The sequence below is a fragment of the Aquarana catesbeiana genome, linkage group LG01 (genome assembly GCF_042186555.1).
Source record: "Aquarana catesbeiana isolate 2022-GZ linkage group LG01, ASM4218655v1, whole genome shotgun sequence".
Taxonomy (NCBI): Eukaryota; Metazoa; Chordata; class Amphibia; order Anura; family Ranidae; genus Aquarana; species Aquarana catesbeiana.
In genome coordinates this window covers 663,249,077-663,273,414 of record NC_133324.1, presented here as the reverse complement: position 1 = coordinate 663,273,414, position 24,338 = coordinate 663,249,077, and the positions used below count along the sequence as shown (strand labels likewise).

The 24,338-nt window shown below is 43.7% G+C and overlaps 1 protein-coding gene across 1 annotated transcript in view; it reads left to right on the top strand.

Moving 5' to 3' along the window:
* INTS12 (integrator complex subunit 12) overlaps window positions 1–23,846 on the top strand; it is a 48,528-nt gene extending 24,682 nt beyond the window's left edge. Inside the window, exons 4-7 of the mRNA XM_073601898.1 lie at window positions 12,946–13,133; window positions 14,073–14,232; window positions 16,797–16,952; window positions 22,386–23,846. Of these exons, the coding sequence (XP_073457999.1) occupies window positions 12,946–13,133; window positions 14,073–14,232; window positions 16,797–16,952; window positions 22,386–22,967 (1,086 nt within the window). The 3' untranslated portion in view covers window positions 22,968–23,846. The remainder of the gene's footprint in view (window positions 1–12,945; window positions 13,134–14,072; window positions 14,233–16,796; window positions 16,953–22,385) is intronic.
* Window positions 23,847–24,338: the final 492 nt, after the last annotated feature.

Here is a 24,338-nt window from a genome sequence, read left to right as displayed (position 1 = left end):
TATGGAGAACATGCCCCCCAGAGGAGAAGGGGATGTAGGGCTGGAAGATCCAAAAAACTCAAGGAAACGACCGAGAGATGTATAAATACAGGGATATACAACTCGAGCAGTGTTGAGCTCAATCATAAAGAACTCAACATTGGGCTTAAAATGTGCCCCAAAAAAGGAAATGAATAAGTTCGATGTCTGTATAGACACACACAAATTCATTAGAACTATGAATATTAAGAAACATTTCCTAAGTCATCCGGTGGAAGCCTCGGTTAGAGCTAAGGTGCCATTGAATAGGGTAGATTCAGGTTTAAAAAATAAATCTATTTTTAACCCCCAGAACCCAAGCAATCATTTTATAGAAGTGTTTAAAAGCTTGGTACTAAATGACATTGATAAACTTCCCCCACGTAAGGGTTTTAACCCCCATTACATCAGGGAAGGGATTAGATCTTTAGAGAAAAAGAAGGATCTAATAATACGACCCGCTGATAAGGGGGGGGGGGTGGTACTGCTAGATAACGCGTTCTATCTGGACCAGTTGTTGAAGTTGGTGGGTGACAGATCCACTTATAGAAGATTATCGTCTGATCCCACGGAGACATATAAAGCACAATTGTCAATTTTAGTGGAATGGGGATATAGATTAGATGCAATAAATTCTAAGGAAAAAAGATATCTGATCCCCAGTTCTTGTAGAATCCCAGTGATCTACACCTTACCTAAGGTACACAAGAATATCCAATGCCCACCACCTAGGCCGATTGTGAATGGGATCGGCTCTGTAACGGCAAGATTGGGGGAATTCTTAGATAAATTCCTCCAACCGAGTGTCAAGGCCACTAAGGCATATCTAAAAGATACAAGTGATCTATTGACCTTGCTCAACGACGTTAAATTGGACACTTCATCAATGGTATATATGGTAACGGCTGATGTAGCCTCCCTTTATACCATTATACAACATGAGGATGCGTCTTTGGCCCTAAATTGGGCACTAAGTAAAAGAGATGACATTCCAGCTGTACAGAAGAGATTTCTGGGACATGTATTAGATTTTTGCATGTCCCATAATTATTTTTGGTGTGATGGGGAGTTTTATTCCCAACGGGTTGGCATGGCGATGGGAGCCAAGTATGCTCCCAGCCTCGCCAACCTGTTTATGGCTGAGTGGGAAGATAGGAAGGTATTCAGCCAGAGGAGGCCTCAGTTATTATTTTACCGAAGATTCATTGATGACCTCTTATTTGGGAAGGTACAGAGGAATCAGCGATTGAATTTATACAAGAACTTAATAACAATTCGAACAATATCAAATTGGAACATCAAATCAGTAGTATCTCGGTCAATTTCCTTGATGTCACGATTGGAAGAGAGGGGGATTCATTAAGAACAAAAGTGTTTTTTAAGCCAACTGATCGGAACAGTTTTTTATCAATAAGAAGTGGTCACCATCCTGCATGGATAAAAAACATCCCTAAGGGGCAAATATTACGTGTGCGTCGTAACTGCACACAGTTAGATGACTTTTATGAGCAGGCTGAGGTTCTTAAAAACAAATTTGTACAAAAGGGATATGAATTGGAGGAACTGAATAAGATCACCCAGGAGGTGGCTTCAGTACCCAGGGAACAATGCCTTAAAAAATCCTCCTCTTCGTCAAATGATACCCAACATCAGTTTGGGTTCATTTCGGGGTTTCACTGCCAGTATAGGGAGATTGAGAATATTTTTAAAAAACACTGGCACATTCTGTGTAAGGATAGACACTTAGGTGAGGTACTACCGGATCAGCCGAAGTTTATATATAGGAGGGCCCCGAACTTCGGTGACCATGTAGTTAAGAAAATACTAGACCCACCAAGGCGGAATGTGTTAAGTTTTGGTTTTAAAGGATTTTACTGTTGTAGGAGGTGCATTTGTTGCCGGACAGCAAGAGTAAGTCACAGAGGAGTGACAAGTGTAACCAATAGGGATGGTGAATCCCTTGAAATCAAGGAATTCAGCACCTGTAACTCTTCACATGTCGTTTATTTAATGTGGTGCCCGTGTGGCCTCCTATATGTAGGGAGAACAAAGCGGCTCTTGAGGATCAGGATTTCAGAGCATATGGCCAATATAAAAAATGGGTATAGGTTCCATAGCGTCTCTCTACATTTTAAAGTAAAACATCAGCAGGACCCCTCCCTATTACAGTTTTGTGGGATTGACATAGTCCATCCTTCTTGGAGGGGGTCCAATAGAGTCAGGGACTTATCCCGAAGGGAAACCAGATGGATCTATCTTTTGAAGAGCCTTGCCCCTAAGGGGTTAAATATAGAACTAGATCTGAATTGTTTTATCAATGATTTTTAAAAGGAAGTATCTTAGGTGTAGGATTGTATCTTTTTTAGGGTTCTAACAAAGCAGGTATTAGTTTTAAATCATGTATACGGGTTTTACAGATATGGAGGTACTATAAATTATGGTAATTATTTAATAAGATGCCCCGACCTGGATGATAGTGGGGGGGAGTTGTGGAGTCCATATCTCCATCAGTCCCCTTCCCTGTTCCCCCTATCTGTATGGAAATCTAGAAGGGGTATGTATGCACTGTTGAGATTAGAACGTGCTCTAAAGAGGTGGGGAGGGAGGTAATCATTACTGTGATAGATCCCCCCCCCCCATATACTGTACAGTGTTGTATCTCGTGGGGGATGTACGGCACTGCATGAACACCTAACATTGAGTTTTTTGATGTCTGTTTAGAGTATGGGTCATTTATGGATGGTAAAACATGTAAAAATAGTGTATACATTTTATTTTAATTAGAACGTTCTGATTCAATTGGGAAACGTTCCTTATAAAGCACGTATGGGGTTATTAGTAATGAGGCCATTAGCATATTCATATGAGGATACCACCATAAGTTTAAGTTTTTATAATATATTGATTTTTAACACATATTTTAAATTTATATCCGAAGGGAGTCCTATTTTAAAATAAGGGAGGATCTCACCATGAATATATCGGTGTGGGCTATGCATTCTGGAATATGGATGCTGGTTGTCGGGTGGAGACTTGCTGTTTGAACATCAGCCTGCATGTGAAAGGGCTGGATGTGATGATTCTTGCAGTTACCACTATTGACCAATGAGCGAATCAATGTGTAATGCTTGATCCAGTTAACCATAGCTGATTCAATCTTTAATACAGGAATTGGGAGTTATGCACAGCGGAGTCAATTCAATGTAAACTTTATATTTATGATTTTATTAATTTATGTGCCCGATCCCGTTTGCTACTTGTTCTGATGTGATGTCTTATGTAGAATTAGCAGAACGGGGACGCGAGGTGTGCGCATGCGCAATGCACGGCCGAAAGGGCGTCAATTAAGAGCAAATATAAGGGGTGAAGGACAGCAGACACAGCCAATCCCATGATTAAGTCTACCTATGACGAAACATGTCGGGGGCGTGGCTGTGAGACGTGACACACAGCGCTGTTAGCCACACAGGAGGCAGGAAGTTCGATTGCACGGAGGAGCGGAGGATAACCGAGGGGAGGGGTGAGATTGCAGCCCAGTTACAGCACACCTCGGGTCCGCCGTGACCAACAGTTATTTGCATTATCCACACTTGTTTGAAGATTGATGTGATCTGCACACGGTTTCTGCTGTTTTATTCTTTTTAAAATGTGAGTGCATCATTTGAAGATTGCAGTGGTTTTTTAATAAATGTTGTTTGCTGGTTCACACTATTGGAGCACTTTATTTTCTTTCATGTGGATCTATTAAATAACCATCCCCCTGGACATTGATCCATTTAACCTTGAGTGTGGTAAAATAAGCATGTATTGCCTTGCATGAGAATGCTGGCATTGTAAATCGGTGAGTGCATTTCTGGAGGGTGTGATTCACTGAACACAGGGGTGAGGTGGAAGACACACGAAGACACCTGAGTGTATTCATCTGATATTACACCATATGTTGTCACAAGCAGTTCCTTTTTGGATGGTCTCATTTGGAATATATGGACTGTTATGTGACGTTCTGATATGTCACAGCATGGAGTGTAGTGATTGCACTTAGTGTTTCACCTGTATGTCACATATATTGCATTTATTTAGTATATGTATGTTATTTAGAGATTGATAGCATTACTTATTTGTCACGAGTTACATAACACAATAAGAGAGTCTCACCACTATTGTGGAAACACAGGTTTCTTTCTCGAACATCATGGGACACAGAGCCACAGTAATTACTGATGGGTTATATAGGTATCACTGGTGATTGGACACTGGCACACCCTATCAGGAAGTTCAACCCCCTATATAATCCCTCCCCCTTGCAGGGATACCTCAGTTTTTACGCCAGTGTCTTAGGTGATGGACGTGTAAAGATGTCCTGTGCTGAGCTCCAAAGGGAATATCCTAAGATCCTATACTGGGGCAAGCCAGGCGAACCGGATCCATTCAAAGTGTCTTTTCATGGCCGAATTGAATGGTACCCGGGCCTCGTGTCCGAAGAAACGAGGTTTTACCCGTAATGCTTCTCTTTTTAGAGAGCTGGACCCCGCAGATCAGAAAATGGCTTTAAACTTCCTAATTTCTGGCGAGGTGCTTTACGGTCCCAGAACTGTTGGATCCCCCTACTGATGGGGGCCCCAGTCTCTGACGTTTTTTTCAAACGGAGCCCACCGTGAGAGGTGAAGATTGGGTCTGTGTAAACAGCACCCTGCGGCTGGATAAGGTAAGAGGAGATTCCACAGAATTTTTGAGTTCTAGTGGCTTTTCTCCTTTAAGGTAAATGCATGCTATGCCTATTGTGACCACCGGGGGCTGCCAAGAGCACAAACCTACACATGCTGACTGACTGTCTCAGGTGTTAAGTGCTGATTATTCCCAGCATCTCAAAGCAGGCTGCAAGCAGGTAAGGTGGAAAGGGGGGATTTCTCATGTTTGAATGTTCCCCCCAGGCTAGAGAGGGGCCACAGGGGTCTAGAAAGTGGTTATACCACCCGGGCTCTGTGGCCTAATGGCCACCATCTCTGAAGATAGCCGTTCAGGCAAATCTTGTTACCAGTCTCCCTCCTTCTCCCCCCCCCATCCCCAGCCTTTTCTCCAGAAGCATGACAGGAGAGTCGGCAGTGCGGGAAGCGCTCGTTTTTTTCAAAACTCGAGGGGGGGAGCGGTAGAGGAGGGGGCGGGATGTCAGCACAGAGTGTTTAGACTCCCACTCAGGCCAGCTGCAGGCTATTAAAGGCACTCTGTACAGGTGCACTCAGCCTTCTGAGAGACACAGAGCTGACGGTCGCATGTAAGGTGGGACACAGGCATTCTCCTAGGCAGCATTTACTGAAGTAACACCAGACTGAGCATTGGGTAGCAAGGCTTTTAGCCAGACTACATCGCTCAGCGGGCAGTGTTCATTTGTATACCTCACACCTTGTTGCTTTGCACTATGGGTAGAAGAGGTTCAAGCACCCCAGGAACCAGAGACACTAGGGGATCTCGTTCAGGTTCTGAGGGCCCCCTGTCGGCAGCATCCTCCCCCCCTAAAGATGGGCCAGGGACGGCTAGCCAGGGAGAGCCATCGGGGTCAGGGGCTACACCTGCTTCTGACACTTCAGCCCCTGTATATATTACACAAGAGGTTTTTTCCTCAACCATTAATGGTCTAGAGGAAAGATTAATGGCCGTGATTACGTCTTCACTCAGTGGAAGAAAACGCACTAGGCTTTCCTCTGTTCCCCAAGACCCTCAGACAGAGGAGCTCTGGGATAAAGGAGATGAATCCCTTTCAGAGGATCGGGATGGGATGGATGATTCCTCTTCGGAGGATTCAGGTGGAGAGGGACCCTCTGCGACTTCCCAAGAGGAGAAAGTCTTAGTGCAGATCCTCACTGGATTGGTCCGCTCCACATTTAAGTTGCCCATACCTGAAACTGCTAAAGAATCCTCTTCTGCTTTGGGGTCACTGAAACCTTTCCAAGCAGCACATGCTTTTCCTGTTCATACTTTACTTGAAAAGCTTATTTATTCTGAGTGGGATCACCCAGACAAACGTTTTTTTCCGCCGAGAAAGTTTTCAACACTTTATCCGATGGAAGAAGAGTTTATTAAAATGTGGGGAATACCAGCTATTGATGCCGCCATTTCCTCCATAAATAATAGCCTGACTTGTCCTGTAGACAATGCTCAGATGCTCAGGGATCCTGTAGATAAGAGGATGGAATCCCTATTGAAGGATGTTTTCTCCTTAGCAGGATCAGTGGCCCGACCTGCAATAGCAGCGATTGGAGTCTGTCAATACTTAAGAGACCATGTTAAGCAGGTCATCAAAGTATTACCTGAACAGCAGGCCCGGGGGTTTGCTAACCTTCCAGCGGCCTTATGCTTTGTGGTTGACGCCATTAGAGATTCTATCGTGCAAACCTCCCGTCTTTCACTGGGGTTGGTGCATATACGTAGAATCCTATGGTTGAAAAATTGGTCAGCCGAAGCACCATGTAAGAAGCTACTGGCTGGGTTTCCATTTCGTGGTGCAAGGTTGTTTGGAGAGGACTTGGATAACTATATCAAGAGAATCTCTTGTGGGAAAAGCACTCTCTTACCTGTCAAGAAGAAGAGTAAGCGTCCCTCTTTCAAACGGATTCTTTCCCCAGCGCCGGGGGCTTCAGCCTCCAGGCAGTCTCAACGGCCGCCTCCATTGGGGTCCAGAGACAAGAGTCAACCCCAGGGACAAAAGAAGTCCTGGGGAAAGAAGCCTACTAGGCAAAACACTAAGACCTCTGCATGAGGGGGCGCCCCCGCTCACTCGAGTGGGGGGAAGACTGCGACAGTTCTCAGAGCTCTGGCACGAGGACTTCCAGGACAGATGGGTAGTCTCCACGGTAACCTTAGGGTACAAGCTGGAGTTTCAGGAATTCCCTTCTCCTCGGTTCCTCAGATCAAATGTTCCCAGAGACCCAGAGAAGAAGCAGTCGCTCCTTCTAGCGTTAGAGCGACTTTTGTCGCAGGAGGTCATTATGATAGTTCCCGCAAAGGACCAGGGATTGGGCTTCTATTCCAACCTTTTTACGGTCCAAAAGCCAAATGGGGATGTCAGGCCCATTTTGGACTTAAGGGATCTGAACCGATTCCTAAGGATTCAATCCTTCCGCATGGAATCAATTCGAACAGTAGTTCCCACCCTGCAGGGAGGAGAATTTCTGGCATCAATAGACATCAGAGATGCATATCTGCATGTGCCCATTTTTCCTGCTCATCAGAAGTTTCTGCGCTTCGAGGTAGGAGGGCGCCATTTCCAGTTTGTGGCTCTGCCTTTCGGGATAGCCACTGCACCTCGAGTGTTCACAAAGATCTTGGCTCCTCCTCTGGCCAGATTAAGGGCTCAGGGTATAGCTGTCATAGCATACCTAGACGACCTGCTCTTGATAGACCGGTCGGTAGCCTCTTTGAATGGAAACTTGAGGAACACGGTCAGGTATCTAGAACACCTGGGTTGGATCCTCAACTTAGAAAAGTCTTTCCTAAAACCAGTAAGAAGACTGGAGTATTTAGGTCTGATTATAGATACAAGCCAGGAGAAAATATTTCTACCCCAGGCAAAGATCACTGCTTTTGAGAGAGCTGATTCTGACAGTAAGGACCAAGAAGGGTCCCTCAGTCCGCCTTTGTATGAGGCTACTAGGGAAGATGGTGTCTTCATTCGAAGCAGTTCCCTATGCTCAATTTCACTCAAGAATGCTGCAACACAGTATTCTGTCGACCTGGAACAAGAAGGTTCAGGCATTAGACTTTCCGATGCACTTGTCGCATGCGGTGCGTCAGAGCCTCAATTGGTGGCTCATACCTGAAAACCTGCAGAAGGGGAAATCCTTTCTACCGGTTACCTGGACGGTGGTAACAGCAGATGCCAGTCTGTCAGGTTGGGGAGCAGTTCTGGAACAGGCTGCGGTCCAAGGGGTATGGTCCAAGACAGAGAGGACCTTACCCATCAACATTCTGGAGATCCGGGCGATACATCTAGCTCTAAAAGCCTGGACTATCAGGCTACAGGGTTGTCCGGTCAGGATCCAGTCCGACAATGCCACAGCAGTGGCTTATGTCAATCATCAGGGAGGCACCCGGAGCCAAGCTGCTCAAAAAGAGGTGAACCAGATCTTAGTCTGGGCAGAGATGCATGTGCCATGCATATCGGCAGTTTTCATCCCGGGAATAGAAAATTGGCAGGCGGACTATCTAAGTCGCCAGCAGTTACTTCCAGGGGAATGGTCTCTGCATCCCGACGTCTTTTGGGCCATATGCCAAAGATGGGGGGTTCCAGATGTAGATCTCTTTGCATCCCGATTCAACAAGAAGATAGACAGATTTGTGGCAAGGACAAAAGATCCTCTTGCATGCGGGACGGATGCGTTGGTGATTCCGTGGCATCGGTTCTCACTGATTTACGCATTCCCGCCTATTCTGCTACTACCACGACTCCTTCGCAGGATCAGGCAGGAAAGGAAGTCGGTACTTCTGGTGGCCCCCACTTGGCCCAGAAGGACTTGGTATGCAGAAATAGTAAGGATGACGGTGGGTTCCCCGTGGACCCTACCGGTACGCCCAGACCTGTTATCTCAAGGTCCAGTGTTCCATCCTGCCTTACAAACGCTAAATTTGACGGTTTGGCTATTGAGACCCACGTTCTGAAGAGTCGTGGGCTCTCAGGTCCTGTCATATCTACCTTGATTAATGCAAGGAAGCCAGCTTCCAGGATGATTTATCATAGAGTCTGGAAGGCTTATATAACCTGGTGTGAATCCAGAGGTTGGCATCCCAGGAAATATGTCATAGGTAGAATCCTTGATTTTCTACAGATGGGATTAGAGATGAAGCTGGCCTTGAGTACCATCAAGGGCCAGGTTTCTGCTTTATCAGTATTATTTCAGCGGCCACTTGCTTCGCATTCTTTGGTCCGAAACTTTATGCAGGGGGTGATGCGTCTTAATCCTCCGGTTAAAGCGCCCCTAAACCCCTGGGACTTGAATTTGGTCCTGGCTGTGTTACAGAAACAGCCTTTTGAACCAATAAGTCAGATTCCTTTGGTCTTGTTGACAAGGAAATTAATTTTTCTGGTGGCCATCTCTTCTGCTAGAAGAGTATCAGAATAAGCAGCTCTTTCCTGTAAGGAGCCTTATTTGATTATACACAGGGATAGAGTGGTACTACGCCCTCATCCTAGTTTTTTACCGAAGGTGGTTTCTGATTTTCATTTAAACCAAGACATTGTTCTACCTTCCTTTTTTCCAGATCCCTGTTCTCTGGAAGAGAGATCTCTACATTCGTTGGATGTAGTAAGAGCAGTTAAGGCCTATCTAGGGGCAACTACTCAGATCCGCAAGACGGATGTTTTGTTTGTGCTGCCAGAGGGTCCCAATAGAGGACAGGCAGCGTCAAAAGCTACCATTTCTAAATGGATTCGACAATTGATCATTCAAGCTTACGGTCTGAAACAGAAGATTCCTCCGTTTCAGATCAGGGCACATTCCACAAGGGCTATTGGTGCTTCTTGGGCAGTGCATCACCGGGCCTCTATGGCTCAAATCTGCAAGGCCGCAACCTGGTCTTCAGTCCATACATTCACCAGATTCTATCAGGTGGATGTGAGAAGGCATGAGGATATCGCCTTTGGGCGTAGTGTGCTGCAGGCAGCGGTACAGGGTCCTCAGGTCTGATTGCACCCTACTTGGTCGTGGTTCCCCCCCCTCAGGTAGCATTGCTCTGGGACATCCCATCAGTAATTACTGTGGCTCTGTGTCCCGTGATGTTCGAGAAAGAAAATAGGATTTTTTAAAACAGCTTACCTGTAAAATCCTTTTCTTTCGAAGGACATCACGGGACACAGAGGTCCCGCCCCTCTTCTAATACACTATATTGCTTGGCTACAAAACTGAGGTATCCCTGCAAGGGGGAGGGATTATATAGGGGGTTGAACTTCCTGATAGGGTGTGCCAGTGTCCAATCACCAGTGATACCTATATAACCCATCAGTAATTACTGTGGCTCTGTGTCCCGTGATGTCCTTCGAAAGAAAAGGATTTTACAGGTAAGCTGTTTTAAAAAATCCTATTTTTTGGATACGCTACACATTTATAGCGCCCCATATTTATCCTAGGTGTCTTGAGAGGTTATTTGGGTAGTGAATGACATTTAGGCTCTGTTTCCACTAGTGCGACTTTTCATGCGACTTGGGACTGAAAAGTCGCATGACAAATTGTTTCCCATGATTTCCAATGAGTACCGTTCATATCTGTGCGACTTCAAGTCGCAGCGACTTCAAAGTAGTCCCTGCACTACTTTGGTCCCACTTTGATGCGACTTGAGGTCTATAGATACAGGCATTGCTTCAAATCGCGGTAAAAAGTCGCGGTAAAATCGCGGCAAAATCGCGCGACTTTGGGGACGCACTAGTGGAAACCTAGCCTTAGGATTAAATATTTGGTTTGTATATCTTATCTTAATTTCAAGGGGCAGCTGTACTTATTTATGCACTTTCATATTTTATGTTTATTTTGTGCTCACCATTTAGCACTGGTCAGCACAAATTTTCAGGTTATTTATTTAGGGTCATTGGCGCGGTGGGGGTGTCTTCTGTTTGAAGGATGCTGTATCATCCAGGATACCCAGTTACTATTGCACTTATTCCAAAATGGATTAAATTCATTATTTTCCTCAGAATTCTACAAACAATACCCCATTATGACAACGTGAAAGAAGTGTGTTTGAAATCTTTGCAAATTTACTAAAAAGAAAAAAATCCCATGTACATAAGTATTCACAGCCTTTGCCATGACACTCGAAATTGAGCTCAGGTGCATCCTGTTTCCACTGATCATCCTTGAGATGTTTCTACAACTTGACAAAAACAATTCTGCAGCATTGAAGATCCCAATGAGCACAGTGGTCTTCATCATCCGTAAATGGAAGAAGTTTGGAACCACAAGAACTCTTCCTAGAGCGGGCTGCCCGGACAAACTGAGCAACCGAGGGAGAAGGGCCTTATTCAAGGAGGTGACCAAGAACCTGATGGTCAATTTGACAGAGCTCCAGCGTTTCTCTCTGGAGAGAGAAGAACTTTCCTGAAGAACAACCATCTCTGTAGCACTCCACCAATCAGGCCTGTATGGTAGAGTGGCCAGATGGAAGCCACTCCTCAGTAAAAGGCACATGACAGCCCACCTGGTGTTTTGCCAAAAAGCACCTGAAGGACTCTCGGACCATGAGAAACAAAATTCTCTGGTCTGATGAAGCACAGATTGAACTCTTTTTGGCCTGAATGGCAAGCATCATGTCTGAAGGAAACCAGGCACCGCTCATCTACTGGCCAATACCATCCCTACAGTGAATCATGGTGGTGGCAGCATCATGCTGTGGGGATGTTTTTCAGCGGCAGGAACTGGGAGACTAGTCAGCCTCGAGGGAAAGATGAATGCAGCATTGTACAGAGACATCCTTGATGAAAACCTGTTTCAGAGTGCTCTGGACCTCAGACTGGGGCAAAGGTTCATCTTCCAACAGGACAATGGCCCTAACCACACAGCCAAGATAGCAGAGGAGTGGCTTTGGGGCAACTCTGTGAATGTCCTTGAGTGGCCCAGCCTGAGCCCAGACTTGAATCTGATTGAACATCTCTGGAGAGATCTGAAAATAGCTGTGCACCGATGCTCCCCATCCAATCTGATGGAGCTTGAGAGGTAGTTCAAAGAAGAATGGGTAAAACTGCCCAAAAATAGGTGTGCCAAGCTTGTAGCATCATACTCAAAAAGACTTGAGGCTGTAATTGGTGCCAAAGGTGCTTCAACAAAGTATTGAGCAAAGCTGTGAATACTTATGTACATGTGATTTTTTTTTTTTGTTTCTATTTTTAATAATTTTTCAAAGATTTCAAACAAACTTCTTTCACATTGTCCATTATGAGGTATTGTTTCCAGAATTTTTAGGAAAATAATGAATTTACTCCATTTTGGAATAAGGTTGTAACATCAAAATGTGGAAAAAGTGAAGCAATGTAAATTATTGATCAAAGTAGACCTTGCTGCATACATGTAATGTCCTTTTTATATCTCCCTCTGGTTCAGCTTTTGAAGTAAACCTGTCAGGTGGACTGAAGTGATAGAAATGTCAAACTGTAGGCATCTTTGATGACTGTAAGCATGCTTGTTAATCCTCAGCTAGTTTTGTGAGAGCTTAGAGAGCCCTTGGATCCCAGGCATACACTTTACATTGAGGCCAAATTAATGGATGCCTATTTATGGCCATGTGTCCAATGATCGTTCAAAAGTTTAAGGTATGATAAAGACTTCCACTATGGACCATTGCATAGCAGGGGGCAGGCTTAGTTCAGCTGATTATAAACAAACATACTTGCAAACCCTACAGGGTGCCACATTTTTCACACTGTTATGTCAGTAGTGCTCATGAAAATGTATAATATGTTTGTGATTTCTATTTATACTTTTTTAATCATAGGTTATTGTTATTACCATGGTGATGAATAGCTAACGCTCACTTTAAATGTCTTTCATGTTTGTGAAGTCTGTAGCAGCAAAATATGGAATGTTTGACACAGTTCACACCAAATGAGAACTGATTTACTTCTAGATTTTTGGGGATATATCCCATATGCAAATACAACACCCTGTTTCTAGGCTTACACTTCAAGCAGTTTTTCCAAGTGGTGGCTAATAAAAATAAATGTTTTATTCTGCAAGAAAAGTTCTGCTATATGCAATGAACTGGCATGTTTCACTGTTACACATGGGATCCATTCATAGTTTTTTTCACACAACTTTCACCCAGGATTTATACATTTTTTTTTTTTTTTTTTTTTTTTTTTTTTTTTTCCATTTGAATCCAAGCAGAAAAATGTGTGAATCTGAACGCCATTCTCATCCTTTTGTTTTTTGTATGTATTTGCGGGGGTAGATGAAGCTGGACATTAGTGATGTTGTCGATTTACCAAAGAAACCCCGTTTGGAGAAGCCAGAAGCTCGTTCCTCCCCAAATCCAGCACAGCCCAGCAAGGACCTGCCTATTCCTGATCTTTCCAGTTTTGATGAAACGAATGCTGACGACTTTGCCATGGAGATGGGTCTTGCCTGTGTAGTCTGTCGGTAGGTGATCATTGTCTTTTACTTACTGTATACACTAGTAATTATAAACACCATTGTGTTATAGTGGTTCTAAAGACTGAAGGTTTTTTTTTTTTTTTTACCTTCATGCATTCTATGCATGAGAGCGGCTGCTACCCTGGGCCTTTGCCTCCTGATTGGCTGAGAGACAGCAGGGGGAGCCATTGGCTCCTGTGGCTGTCAATCACAGCCAGTGAAGAGAGGACAGGGCTGAGCCCCGTTCTACGTTTTTTATAGACACAGCGGGAACGCGGGCACGCATGAGTGACCCCATAGCAAGCAGCTTACTATTGGGGCACTCAAGGAAAAGGAGGGGCCAGGAGTGCGTGCGGGGGACCCGAGAAGAGAAGGATTGGGGCTGCTCTGTGCAAAACCCCTGCACAGGGCAGGTAAGTATAAAATGTTTGTTATTAAAAAAAATATGTATACTTTTTTAATATCACTTTAAGTTTTTATGAACATAGCTTAGCACTGTTAATCTTGTTTAACATCAAATTGCAAACAGCACTGCAATAATGTATCCCAAAACAAGCAATCTGCTTAAAACATCTATTAGTCTAGTATGTTAAGAACAGAAGGCTCACCTGTTAACTGTGTTTTTTCAATCCTATTTTCATTATTTATTGCTGTGTTGCATACTTCATTATTTAATGTTTTACTTACAAGGTTAATTCTTAGATTCTACCCATTTTTAGGTAAAACTAAACTTTTACAAAAGAATACTTGATTTTGTACAATGTTGTGCTAAAACTGCATTGCATTATATTCTGTTACAAATATAGTGCCTGGAATGTAACTGTTTTTTCAAACTGTTAAATCGATGGGTTCAGTTCTGTTTTTTGTTTTGGATTTAATTAAATTATATTCTGATATCTTGACCAAAGGTTTTTGAAACTTCAGATGTTTATTTTTTAATTCCAGACAAATGACAGTGTTTTCTGGTAACCAACTGGTGGAATGCCAGGAGTGCCATAACCTCTATCATCAGGATTGCCACAAACCTCAAGTTACAGATAAGGATGTGAATGACCCCCGTCTGGTATGGTACTGTGCCCGCTGTACTCGGCAGATGAAAAGAATGGTGAGGATCCCTGCTCTTCAGGTGTCTTCCTTTTATAAAGATCACAATTTCTGCTATACTAGTAACTGAGTTTTATATATGCGGAAAATTTTATGGGCTTATGGATTGGTTAATGGACCACTATGGCTAATAGTTAATACTAAGAAATCATGCTAGCAGTTAGTGTTTTACACTGAGTCAAGTTCTAAGAATCATGGACCTGAAAGACACTTTAAAGCAATGTGTACCTAGCCTTTCTGCTGTATTTCCTGACCTAAACCCAGTCTTCCTAGACACATACTTACCTTGACCTAGTAGCTAGGGTACCTGCTGTTTTTGTTTACAGCCCTACCTGAATATCTTCTGTACGCTTTGCCCTACAGTAGCTTCCCACAGACTTTTGTAGGAATGCTTCCCTAGCACCTCCAGCTTGGGAAGATGACGCCAAAGAATTCTATGGGAACCTCTTGTGCAGGCACAGCTAGTATAGTAAAGATGTTCACATCAGGATGTAAACAAACGCTGCAGGATCAAGGTAAGTATGCATTTAAGGAGGGAAAGGATGATGTAGATTTAGGCCAGCCAAGGGAAGCAAAAGAAAGGTAAACTTTGTTTTAAAATTGTACTTAATACTAGGCTTTGCTTTTTTTCTCTTCACCACTAACCCCAGGCCCCACTGAGCTACTTCCCTAAATCTTCAGGGTTGCAGAGTCTCCCTGTGGGTAGGCTTGTGACAGGCAGCTGCCATTCAGTCTCCTTTAAGAAGGAGGGAGCAGGGGCTTGGCTTTCTGGGCGCTGTGTATGTCTAAGGATGCACACAGCTTGGCTAAGGTCCTGAATGGGACATACAAGTCTAACTAGCTAAAGGACACACCCTGAAACGAGGAGGTATGTGCAGTGACCTGGAGACTGGATGGAAGATAAGGAAAGGAACATTTTTAAGTACTGGGACCATTCCTATTGAATAAGTGTGGACCTCCTCATTTGAAATAATAAAAAGACAAGGGATTAATATCTCTTTAAAATGTTACTAAACCCAGGACCCTGCATTCACTATATCTGGTCTCCCACAGTACACAGAACATGGAAATGCAATTATTTTATTAAATATAAACTGCTAAATACCCTTTCTCATTAGCAGTGTATAGCAGTCTTGTGACTGATATCAGTGTTCAGCTGAGCACTGGTTAAAGCTTGTAGGAGGAGTTTTTCATTCTCTTCTGACTTGGCTGCATTACCCCTGACCCTCTGTCTGGACAGTGTTGAATGGCCCTGTGCTGATCACATGCAACCCCCCCCCCCCCCCCAAAAAAAAAAAATCAACAGCAATGCACACCAAACTGAGAATGTGCAGAGTGCCTTTGAGGGCTCTGTTCTATCAGCAGATAGATTGGGGACAGTAAAAAAAGGGGAGGATCAGAGTGAGACAGCATCAAACAGCCTTTTTACACAATGCAGAGGATTAACCACTTAGGTTCTATAGTGAGTATAGCCAGCATGCTTTGCTGCATATACAGACTGATTTTACTGTTGTCGGTTTAGTAACACTTTAAGGTGCACTTCTCCTTGAAGAAACTCAGGTGCTGTTTTTATGAAATCACTGAGTGGTTTTCTGTGGACAAATGCATTATTTATCATTTGTCCTACTTATCATTTTTCAGCTTTAATATTTTTACAGTTTATATAAATGGATTAATTGTCAAAAAAATGGATCCTGCTCCTTTAAAGCATGTAAAACAGCACAGACACACAGTGCTTGTGCTGTGTAATCTGGCCCCCTCTATCATCTAAAAAACCTGGCTGATCCTGCCAGTTTCTACCCTCCCCTTTTGTAAACTGACTATGGTGTATCATGGCTGCTGAGCCCTGACACCATGGTCAGTTTACGTGCCTCTCTCATCTGCTCTCTCCTCTATCCTTCTCTATGCTCCTGTGCCCTCAACCCCCCCCCCCCCTCCCTGCCTGTCTGCCTGCCTCTGTGTCAGTGCCCGCCCCCTCTGCTCCTGCTGCTCTCATAACTGTTGAAAATTTACATAATCCTGCTGGTTTCTTAATAGCAGGAGCTCCTGTCTCTGTGTTTTATTAAGAAAATGCCTCCTTTACCGTATTTCATAGCAGCTCCCCACGATCACATGACCAGCCGGCTCTCTCTCTCTCCTCTCCTCCTCGCGTCCCGGCTGATGTCAGCGGGGGAATTTCGGCCCTGCCCACTGTATCTGTCAGCTGGGCAGAGGGGAGAGCCGGCTGGTGACGTGATTGTGGGGAGCCGCTCTGAAATATGGTAAAGAAGGCATTTTTTTTTATAAAACATAGAGACAGGAGCACTTGTTATTAAGAAACCAGCAGGATTATGTAAATTTATATGAGTGGGTGAACAACGACTTTAAAGACTTTCTAGATAAGAAAATGTAACATAATTTTTTTAGCCTAATTGCCTAGCCCTAGCTGCATAAACATTTGCTTACTAATATTTTATTTTTGCATCTAAGAAAATTAGGTTAGTGGATGCTTAAACACACACACATAGTTTAGAGATCTTTGGGTAAATTCCTTTATATACTAATTCCTTCTTTTTCCACCTACAGGCACTTAAAAATCAGAAGCCGACCCAGAAGCCTGCCTCTTCTATAGCATCAGCAGTAATGCCAGTTGTAAAGGACACATCCACCATCAAGCCTGAACTGAAGCCCAAGACGGATTCTTCAACCTCCTTCCTAGCTTTTAAGAGATCTGAAGTTAAGGTATTGCATTACTGGACAGCTACACTAATTTCCTGCATGTGTTCTTAACAGATGTAAATTACACGAGGCACAATAAAGACATTTGAAGAAGTTATTTTATTTACATCAAATAATGTATATCAGTTTGGAGTAAAGCTTGACTAATGTGTTAGTGCTAGCATGTAAAGATACATTTATGGCAGTTTTATGGGAGAAATGTAGCTCTGCCCCTCCTTGATTTAGAACATTGAGCAGTACTGATATGAGTGGCTGTCATTTTTTAGAGGGACTATGGGAGACTAGTTTCGGTTTATCAGATCAACCAACCCATGTAGCAAGTAGGAGCGGAGCTGTAAAATTTCTTTAACTCATTTGCTGCCTGCTGACCTAAGGATTAGGCCCCTTTCACACGGGCACCGTCAGTTTAGCCACGTTAAAAACGTATCAGTTCTTATCCGTTGCTTCATCCGTTTTCATCCGTCTTCCATTCCGTTAATATCCGTTTTCATCCATTAATGTACACGTTTACATCCGTTTTTGTATCCGTTTTCATCCGTTTACAGCAGTTTCTTTGCATTCAAGGAAATTACCCAGAAAGCCTTGCTCCACCCATCCTACATTGCCATGCGTGAACAATTTGCCGACTACTTTCTATCTCCATCAGGAGAAGTTTCATGGCAGTACATATATATATATATATATATATATATATATATATATATATATATATATATATATATATATATATATATATATATATATATATATATATATATTGCAGTGCAAATTTAAATTTATTAATTCATTAATTTGGGTATTTCATTGTGTTTTGATAGCATAAAAAGACAGTTTTAGTTTTATTATTCTGCATAACCCTTTAAAAATAAAGGTTTTTTCACTTTGTTTTTTTATTTGTCAAAGTATGAACTTTGAATTATTTCTTCAAAACGGATCTTAACTGATCGGACGTTGACGGACATTGTCAGTTAACGTCAGTTAATATCCGTTTTGACGGATCTGGACGTAGCTTTGTACGTTAAAAAAAACGGATAAAAACGGAAGCGGAGGTTAACTGATGGTAACGGATGGTCATCCGTTTGCCCATAGGAATGCATTGTCGTCTGTCGACGGATGAAAGAAAAACGGATAGACGGTCCGTCCGTGTGAAAGGGGCCTTACAGACAGCTGAGTGTTTGTTTACCATTAAGGCCCCTTTCACACGAGGCGGGCTCCGTTTCTACGGAGCCCGCCTCGGTCCGCCGGCTCAGCGGGAGATCAGTCCGTTGATCTCCGCTGAGCCGGCGGATGACAGGTCCCTCTCTGCTCACTGAGCGGGGAGGGGCTTGTCAGGCGCCGCTGCCGCCTATGGAGGGATCGGACGAAAACGGACAGCGTGTCCGTTTTCGTCAGATCTCACCCGATCCGATCTGCCAGCGACGGATCTGGACGTAGAGCCATACGTCTGCTTTTAGCGGATCGGACGGGGTCGGATGTCAGCGGACATGTCCCCGCTGACATCCGACGCTCCATAGGCTAACATGGATCGCCCGTTCAGGTCCGCCGTCAAAACTGACAGGCGCACCTGAACGGTCCGATCGTGTGAAAGGGGCCTTACAGTGAGCTATTGTCTTTGTTGTAGAAGTGATTCAGGAGACTGCAAAGATGCTCAATCAATCCTTCATGAACTGTAATGTGCTGACAGACCCAGACATCTCCACATAACTGCCCAACACCACTCAACACCCCTCAGGGCCCACAGTAGCAACCATGAAGTCACTGCCACACAGTCCCTTGACATTCTGTGCTCCTCTCCCACCAGATGACAGATATCCACCCCCACCCCAGCTCACCTACATGTGGTAACACAATAGAATCTGTGCATACTTTCTACTTTCTTCTCCTACGCATACTGTGCACCTGTATATACTGCTTGCTCTCATACCCTCTGCACTCTTCTCCTGCCCATACCACCAAATGTCTCCCCATTCACACTCCTCTCCTGCTTATGCCATCATATTTTCCTCTTCCCTTTTGAGGCACACACTGTCTACTGTCATGCCCTCCACACTCCTCTCCTTCACATACTGGCCACTGTCATCCTCATTGCTTTCCTACAGATACTATTCCACACTTAAACCCACCACACTCCTTTCCTAATTATAGCATCATACTCTCTATTCTTTTCCTGCACATACTTGCAGCCATCATACCCTCCCCAGTCCGCTCCTGCACAAACTGCCTGCCTTTATACCCTCCACATTCTTTACTTCCATGAGAGCCCCTTCTACTAATTGATTTTGTACACAAGGACTTTATTTGCATTAGAAAATAGTTTGAAGATATCGAGACTTTAATAAAATTGTATTTCACTTTAAATTTGACACCCAGGGCTTAGTTCACAGATCTCCATACTATGGCCCACTGGCCACATCGGGCTGGCTATGTAATTTTTATCCAGCCTGCAGCTAGGGTCAGTGGCGTATCCTCTGACTAAGGATTCGGAATAGTTGGTCTCCGCTTCTCCGACCTAGTACCCAGTGACGTACTTGCACATTCACAGGATGAAATTTCCTCCATTCAGACCTGCTTCGTCTTCTGGTTACCACTCTGCTGCTATGCAGCTACAGCTACGCTGTAGACTTAAAGGACTTAAAGTGTTTGTTAACCCCTAAAAAAAATGGATCCTGCTCCTTTAAAGCATGTTATATGACACAGTGCTTGTCCTGTGTCATTTGGCCCCCTGTAACACCTAAAAAACCTGGCTGATCCTGACAGTTTCTCCCCACCTCTCTGTAAACTGACCACGGTGTATCATGGCTGCTGAGACCAGGCGTGGTCAGTTTACATGCCTCTGTCATCAGCAGCCTGCTATCTGCTCTCCTCTTTGCTCCTGTGTCCTCTCTGTCTGTGTGTGAGCCGCTCCTCCCCCCTCCTGCTGCTCTCATAACACTAACCTGTATACACCATCAGCACTGCCTCCTATTGCACTGTCCCCCTCTGTGAATGATTTATAAATATAAATGCTGTAAATACCTCATTTAAAAGCCGAGATTGCAATCACATGACCAGCCAGCTCTCTCCTCCTCTCCTCGTCCCCTCCAGACTGACATCAGCAGAGGAATCTCACCCCTGCCCACTGCATCTCTCAGAGCAGGAAAGGAGAAAGCTGGCCAGTCATGTGATCGCAATCTCGGCAGTGAAATTAGATATTTGCAGCATTTATTTTTATAAATCACACAGAGAGGGGGATGCAATAGGAGGTAGTGCTGATGGTGTATACAGGTTAGAGTGGCTTAACAACCACTTTAATTACAGTGGTATGGGGGAGTCGTATTAAGACCCTAATGTAAAGGGAGACTCTGATGTCAGGAAGGGGCTTCTGATGTGAGTGGGGGCTCTAATGTGAAAGGGTGGACTTCTTATAGGAAGTTATTATATGGAACATTTATAAAACTGATTTCTTTTCAACCCAAGAATATTTGTAAAATGTCCAATGTAGCCCTCATACTGAAAAAATGTGGAGGCCCCGGGTTAGAGGATTGTCTTCAATACATGCAGTTTTGGAGGCATCATACAATGTGGAGAGTATATGTAGTATACCACACAACTCCCATAGACCCTCTTCGTAAACTCCATTGGTAAGGGGGTAGTTTACAGGTACAAAGCTTTGAGTGTGTGGTATCCTGTCTCTTCTTTAAAAACTTCAATATAATTTTCGTTAAAAAAAATAAATATATATACACACGCTTCAGTGATATAAACGTGCATGCTTATTTAAATAATGAAGGAAATGTCATATCAGTAAGTAGCCAAGCTGTATATACATAGTTTTCCATAGTGTCCCAGAAGTGTGAAGTGCGCACGGTCACTGTGGTCCCTCAATTTCATATTTTTCGTTCGTTATTAATGCTGTTTCAACCAGACACAATTTGTCAAAGGATCAATGAACCATCTGGCAAGCACTGTTTTGTTTAGAAAGAGATAACAGCAGACAAAGCTAGATTATGTGCGCTGAGTAAACATTTTTGTATTTTCATTGTCAATATTATTTTCTTCCCAGAGAGAGCGTTTCCCTTCTTTTATCTAAATTATTTTTGGATACCTGTGTTGGAAATGATTGATACATCTGTGTGGTGAAAATGAGGTGGACAGTGGGAAGCCCGGGTGCCAGTGTTAAAAATAAAATAAAATCATATTCTGAAAATCTCGGCAATGCATGCACATTTCTCTATTTTGTTTCTTTAAAAATTAAGTAATGGAAAATTCCTGTTGGTCCTGACAAAAATCTAGTGAGTGCCTAACTTTCTGTAGTAAGATGATGATGCTGCCTCTGCTGCACTGAAATCTCAAGCAGCTTTGCCCATTTCCCCTCTGATGGGCTTCTTGCATTTTTAGTGTAGCAGGTGGCCAGCACACTACAGGAAGTTAGGCGCTTACTGGATTTTTTTTGCTAGTTCAGTAGGTATTTTCCTTTCATTTCTTTATCCTTTTAAAGAGATAACACATGGGGAGCTATGCATGCATTGCAGAGATCTACTGCATATAATTTTTTTTTTTTTATTAATTTGCCTAGACATACACTTTAAACCAGGGGTGTCAAACTCAATTTCATTGTGGGCCACATCAGCATTGTGGGTGCCCAAGGGCTAGATGCCCAGAGCACCCCAATCCCCTTTACATCAGATGTCAAGAGCCCTCCCTTACACCACAATGCACCCCCCCCCCTTTACCATGTGCTGGTGCCGGGAAGAAGCTGGGGCAGAGATGGGAAGAAAAACCTTCAGGGTCTGGAGGGGGACCAGAGGAGGGCTGAAGTCAGCTGCTGGAGTCTGCTAATGCAGAGACCAGGGGAGGGGCGGAGGCAAGAGGGTGCAGCGGCTGCACAGAGAGGAATGGGATCTGTTGGAGGAGTTCTGTCCTTCTCTCTGCTACTGACTGTTGAGAGGTGGGAGGGGGGGGGGGGGGCGAATAGTGACAAGCCTCTCCACAGATGCACAGAGAAGCGCAGTATTTGGCAGATGAGTTCTTGCATTATCTCTGCTGCCAAATGCTGAGACAAGGTGGTGGCGGAGATGAGGGGGGTGGCGCAGCTGCAGGAGAGGTGCAAGGGGCACATTAAATGACCCGGTGAACAGACTCGCTCAGCAGGCCTTGCATTTGTCAAATGTGCTTTAAACTGTCAGGCTGAAAAATTTCAGCCAGTTCTAACTAAGTGCAGAGATCTTCACGCATTCTGCTTAACAGCAGGAATCATCGTTTTTATATGCACCAAGGAGCATATGTGTTGCCAAATGAAAAAGAATAGATGGGTTTGATATTCACAAATGACCAATGAATATCAGGCAAGCCCAAGCTTGGGGATATACAGTATATATATTTTAATTGTTTAGTGCAATAATTTATAAGGACTCATATGATTTCTCGTCATTTTCTCTAACACATCTCTTCATGTAGGTCTCCTCTGCAACCTCTGGGAATTCCTCCAATTCTGGGTCATCATCTTCTGCTGCAAGTGGTCTTACTGGCTGGGCAGCATTTGGAGCCAAGACTGCCAGTGCAGTGCCAGTAACCTCAAAGCTTGGAAGCTCAGCACAGACTACCAGTGGTAAACCTCCCACTTTATCTGCAGGTCAGAAAACATTGGGTTCAACTGGCCCAGCACCTATAAAGTTAGGCTCTGCATCTAAACCAGGACCAGGCAGCAGCAACACAAGCTCTTTACCACTAAAGCCTCTACCACCACTCGTTCTGGGAAAGACCAGCCTTAGCCGTTCTATGAGTAGCGACAATGTTAGCAAAACAGGCCTGCCTAGTCCAAGCATTAGTTCATCTGGAAACAATATGAGCAATCAGATGGGCAGTAGTAATGGAGGAGGAAGCTCTGCAGGAATCAGTGGGAGCTCTAGTAGCAAGGCAGCTGTCGATCCCAGCACACAGCAGTCTGCAGCCAAGGGTCCTACTTCCCAGGAGTTAACTGCCATGAAGCGGCTTCAGATGGTGAAAAAGAAAGCCGCCCAAAAGAAACTAAAGAAGTGATCACATATACTACTGACCATAGAGTTGCTGTGTGTAAAATTGTGAGCAGCATTACAGAGTTACTCAAATATACCATGAGGCGGTGTAATGGCCTACTGTGATTATATATTCTTCCTACTGAGTATATAATTAGAAAGATTTTTGTTACTTAAAGTGGTATTAAAGGCTTGTGAGGTTTTTTTTGTTTCTTTTTTTAATAACAAACATTTTATATTTCCCTGGTTTTGCACAGAGTACCCAATCCTCCTCTTTGCAGGTCCACCGCTTGCGCCCCTGCCCCCCTCCCTCCTGTCAAGTGCCCCCACAGCAAGCAGCAAGCTATGGGTGTTATGTCCATTCACACACACAGCTGTGGCTCGCCCCCCCCCTCCCCTCCTTTTATAGGCTTACTCGCTGTGATTAACAGCAGTGGGAACCAGTGGCTCCCGCTGCTGTGTCAGCCAGTGAGGAGGGAGAATTCCCAGAGAGCCAAGGCTCTCAAACACATCGCTGGATCAAGATGGGGCTCAGGAAAGTATTGGGGGGGGGGGGGGGCTGCTGTACAGAGGAGGTTTTTTACCTTAATGCATGAAAGTAAAAAACCTTGAGCCTTTAGAACCACTTTAAGGCTTATTTGCATGTTATATTTTCTAAAATATATGAAAATCTGTTGACCTCATTTAGTAAGGTATCAGAAATAAGAACTGCCTATGCTGTTCCCAAAAACAACCAGGTTGAAAACTGCAGTGGAGCGATTGAACATTTTGATTCTGATTGGTTTGGATTGATAATACAAACAGAAATACATTCTAGGTCCATTTCATGATGCTAAGATCTCAAAGAAATGCTGTTTTCTGTTGTAATGATCTGTAACATGCATTAAAACCACTTTTTGTATAACCTGTTTTCATCCTTATTATAAATGCAGCTACTAAACGAAACAAATACAATTCAAGTTCTTTTTTTCTCCTTAGTTCATCGACGGACACATCGCCTCCTTAATCTTGACTATTCGGTTATATCACCTCTGCAGGAGTAGGACTAGGCAGAACATAAAACTTGGCTATGCCCCATGGAGCGTCCTTAGTCAGTATATTTAAAGAATAGATTTGTGGATAATGGACGTTATAGGCATAACACAAGTATATATTAAAAATAGATTTATTACAAAAACAGAAACAGGACAATTACATAAAATTTCATCAATTATTCACAAAATGTGCCTATGAGCATGAACAACGCACCACCTACATACATAAAACGTATTTATCAAAAATTGGAGGACCATACAGATCACTCTCCAATATTTGGAGAGCGAGAACTCGGCTGAGTTCTAATATGACACACTACCTCTTAAATTTTTCTAAAAAAAATATATTTTTTTTTTGCCCC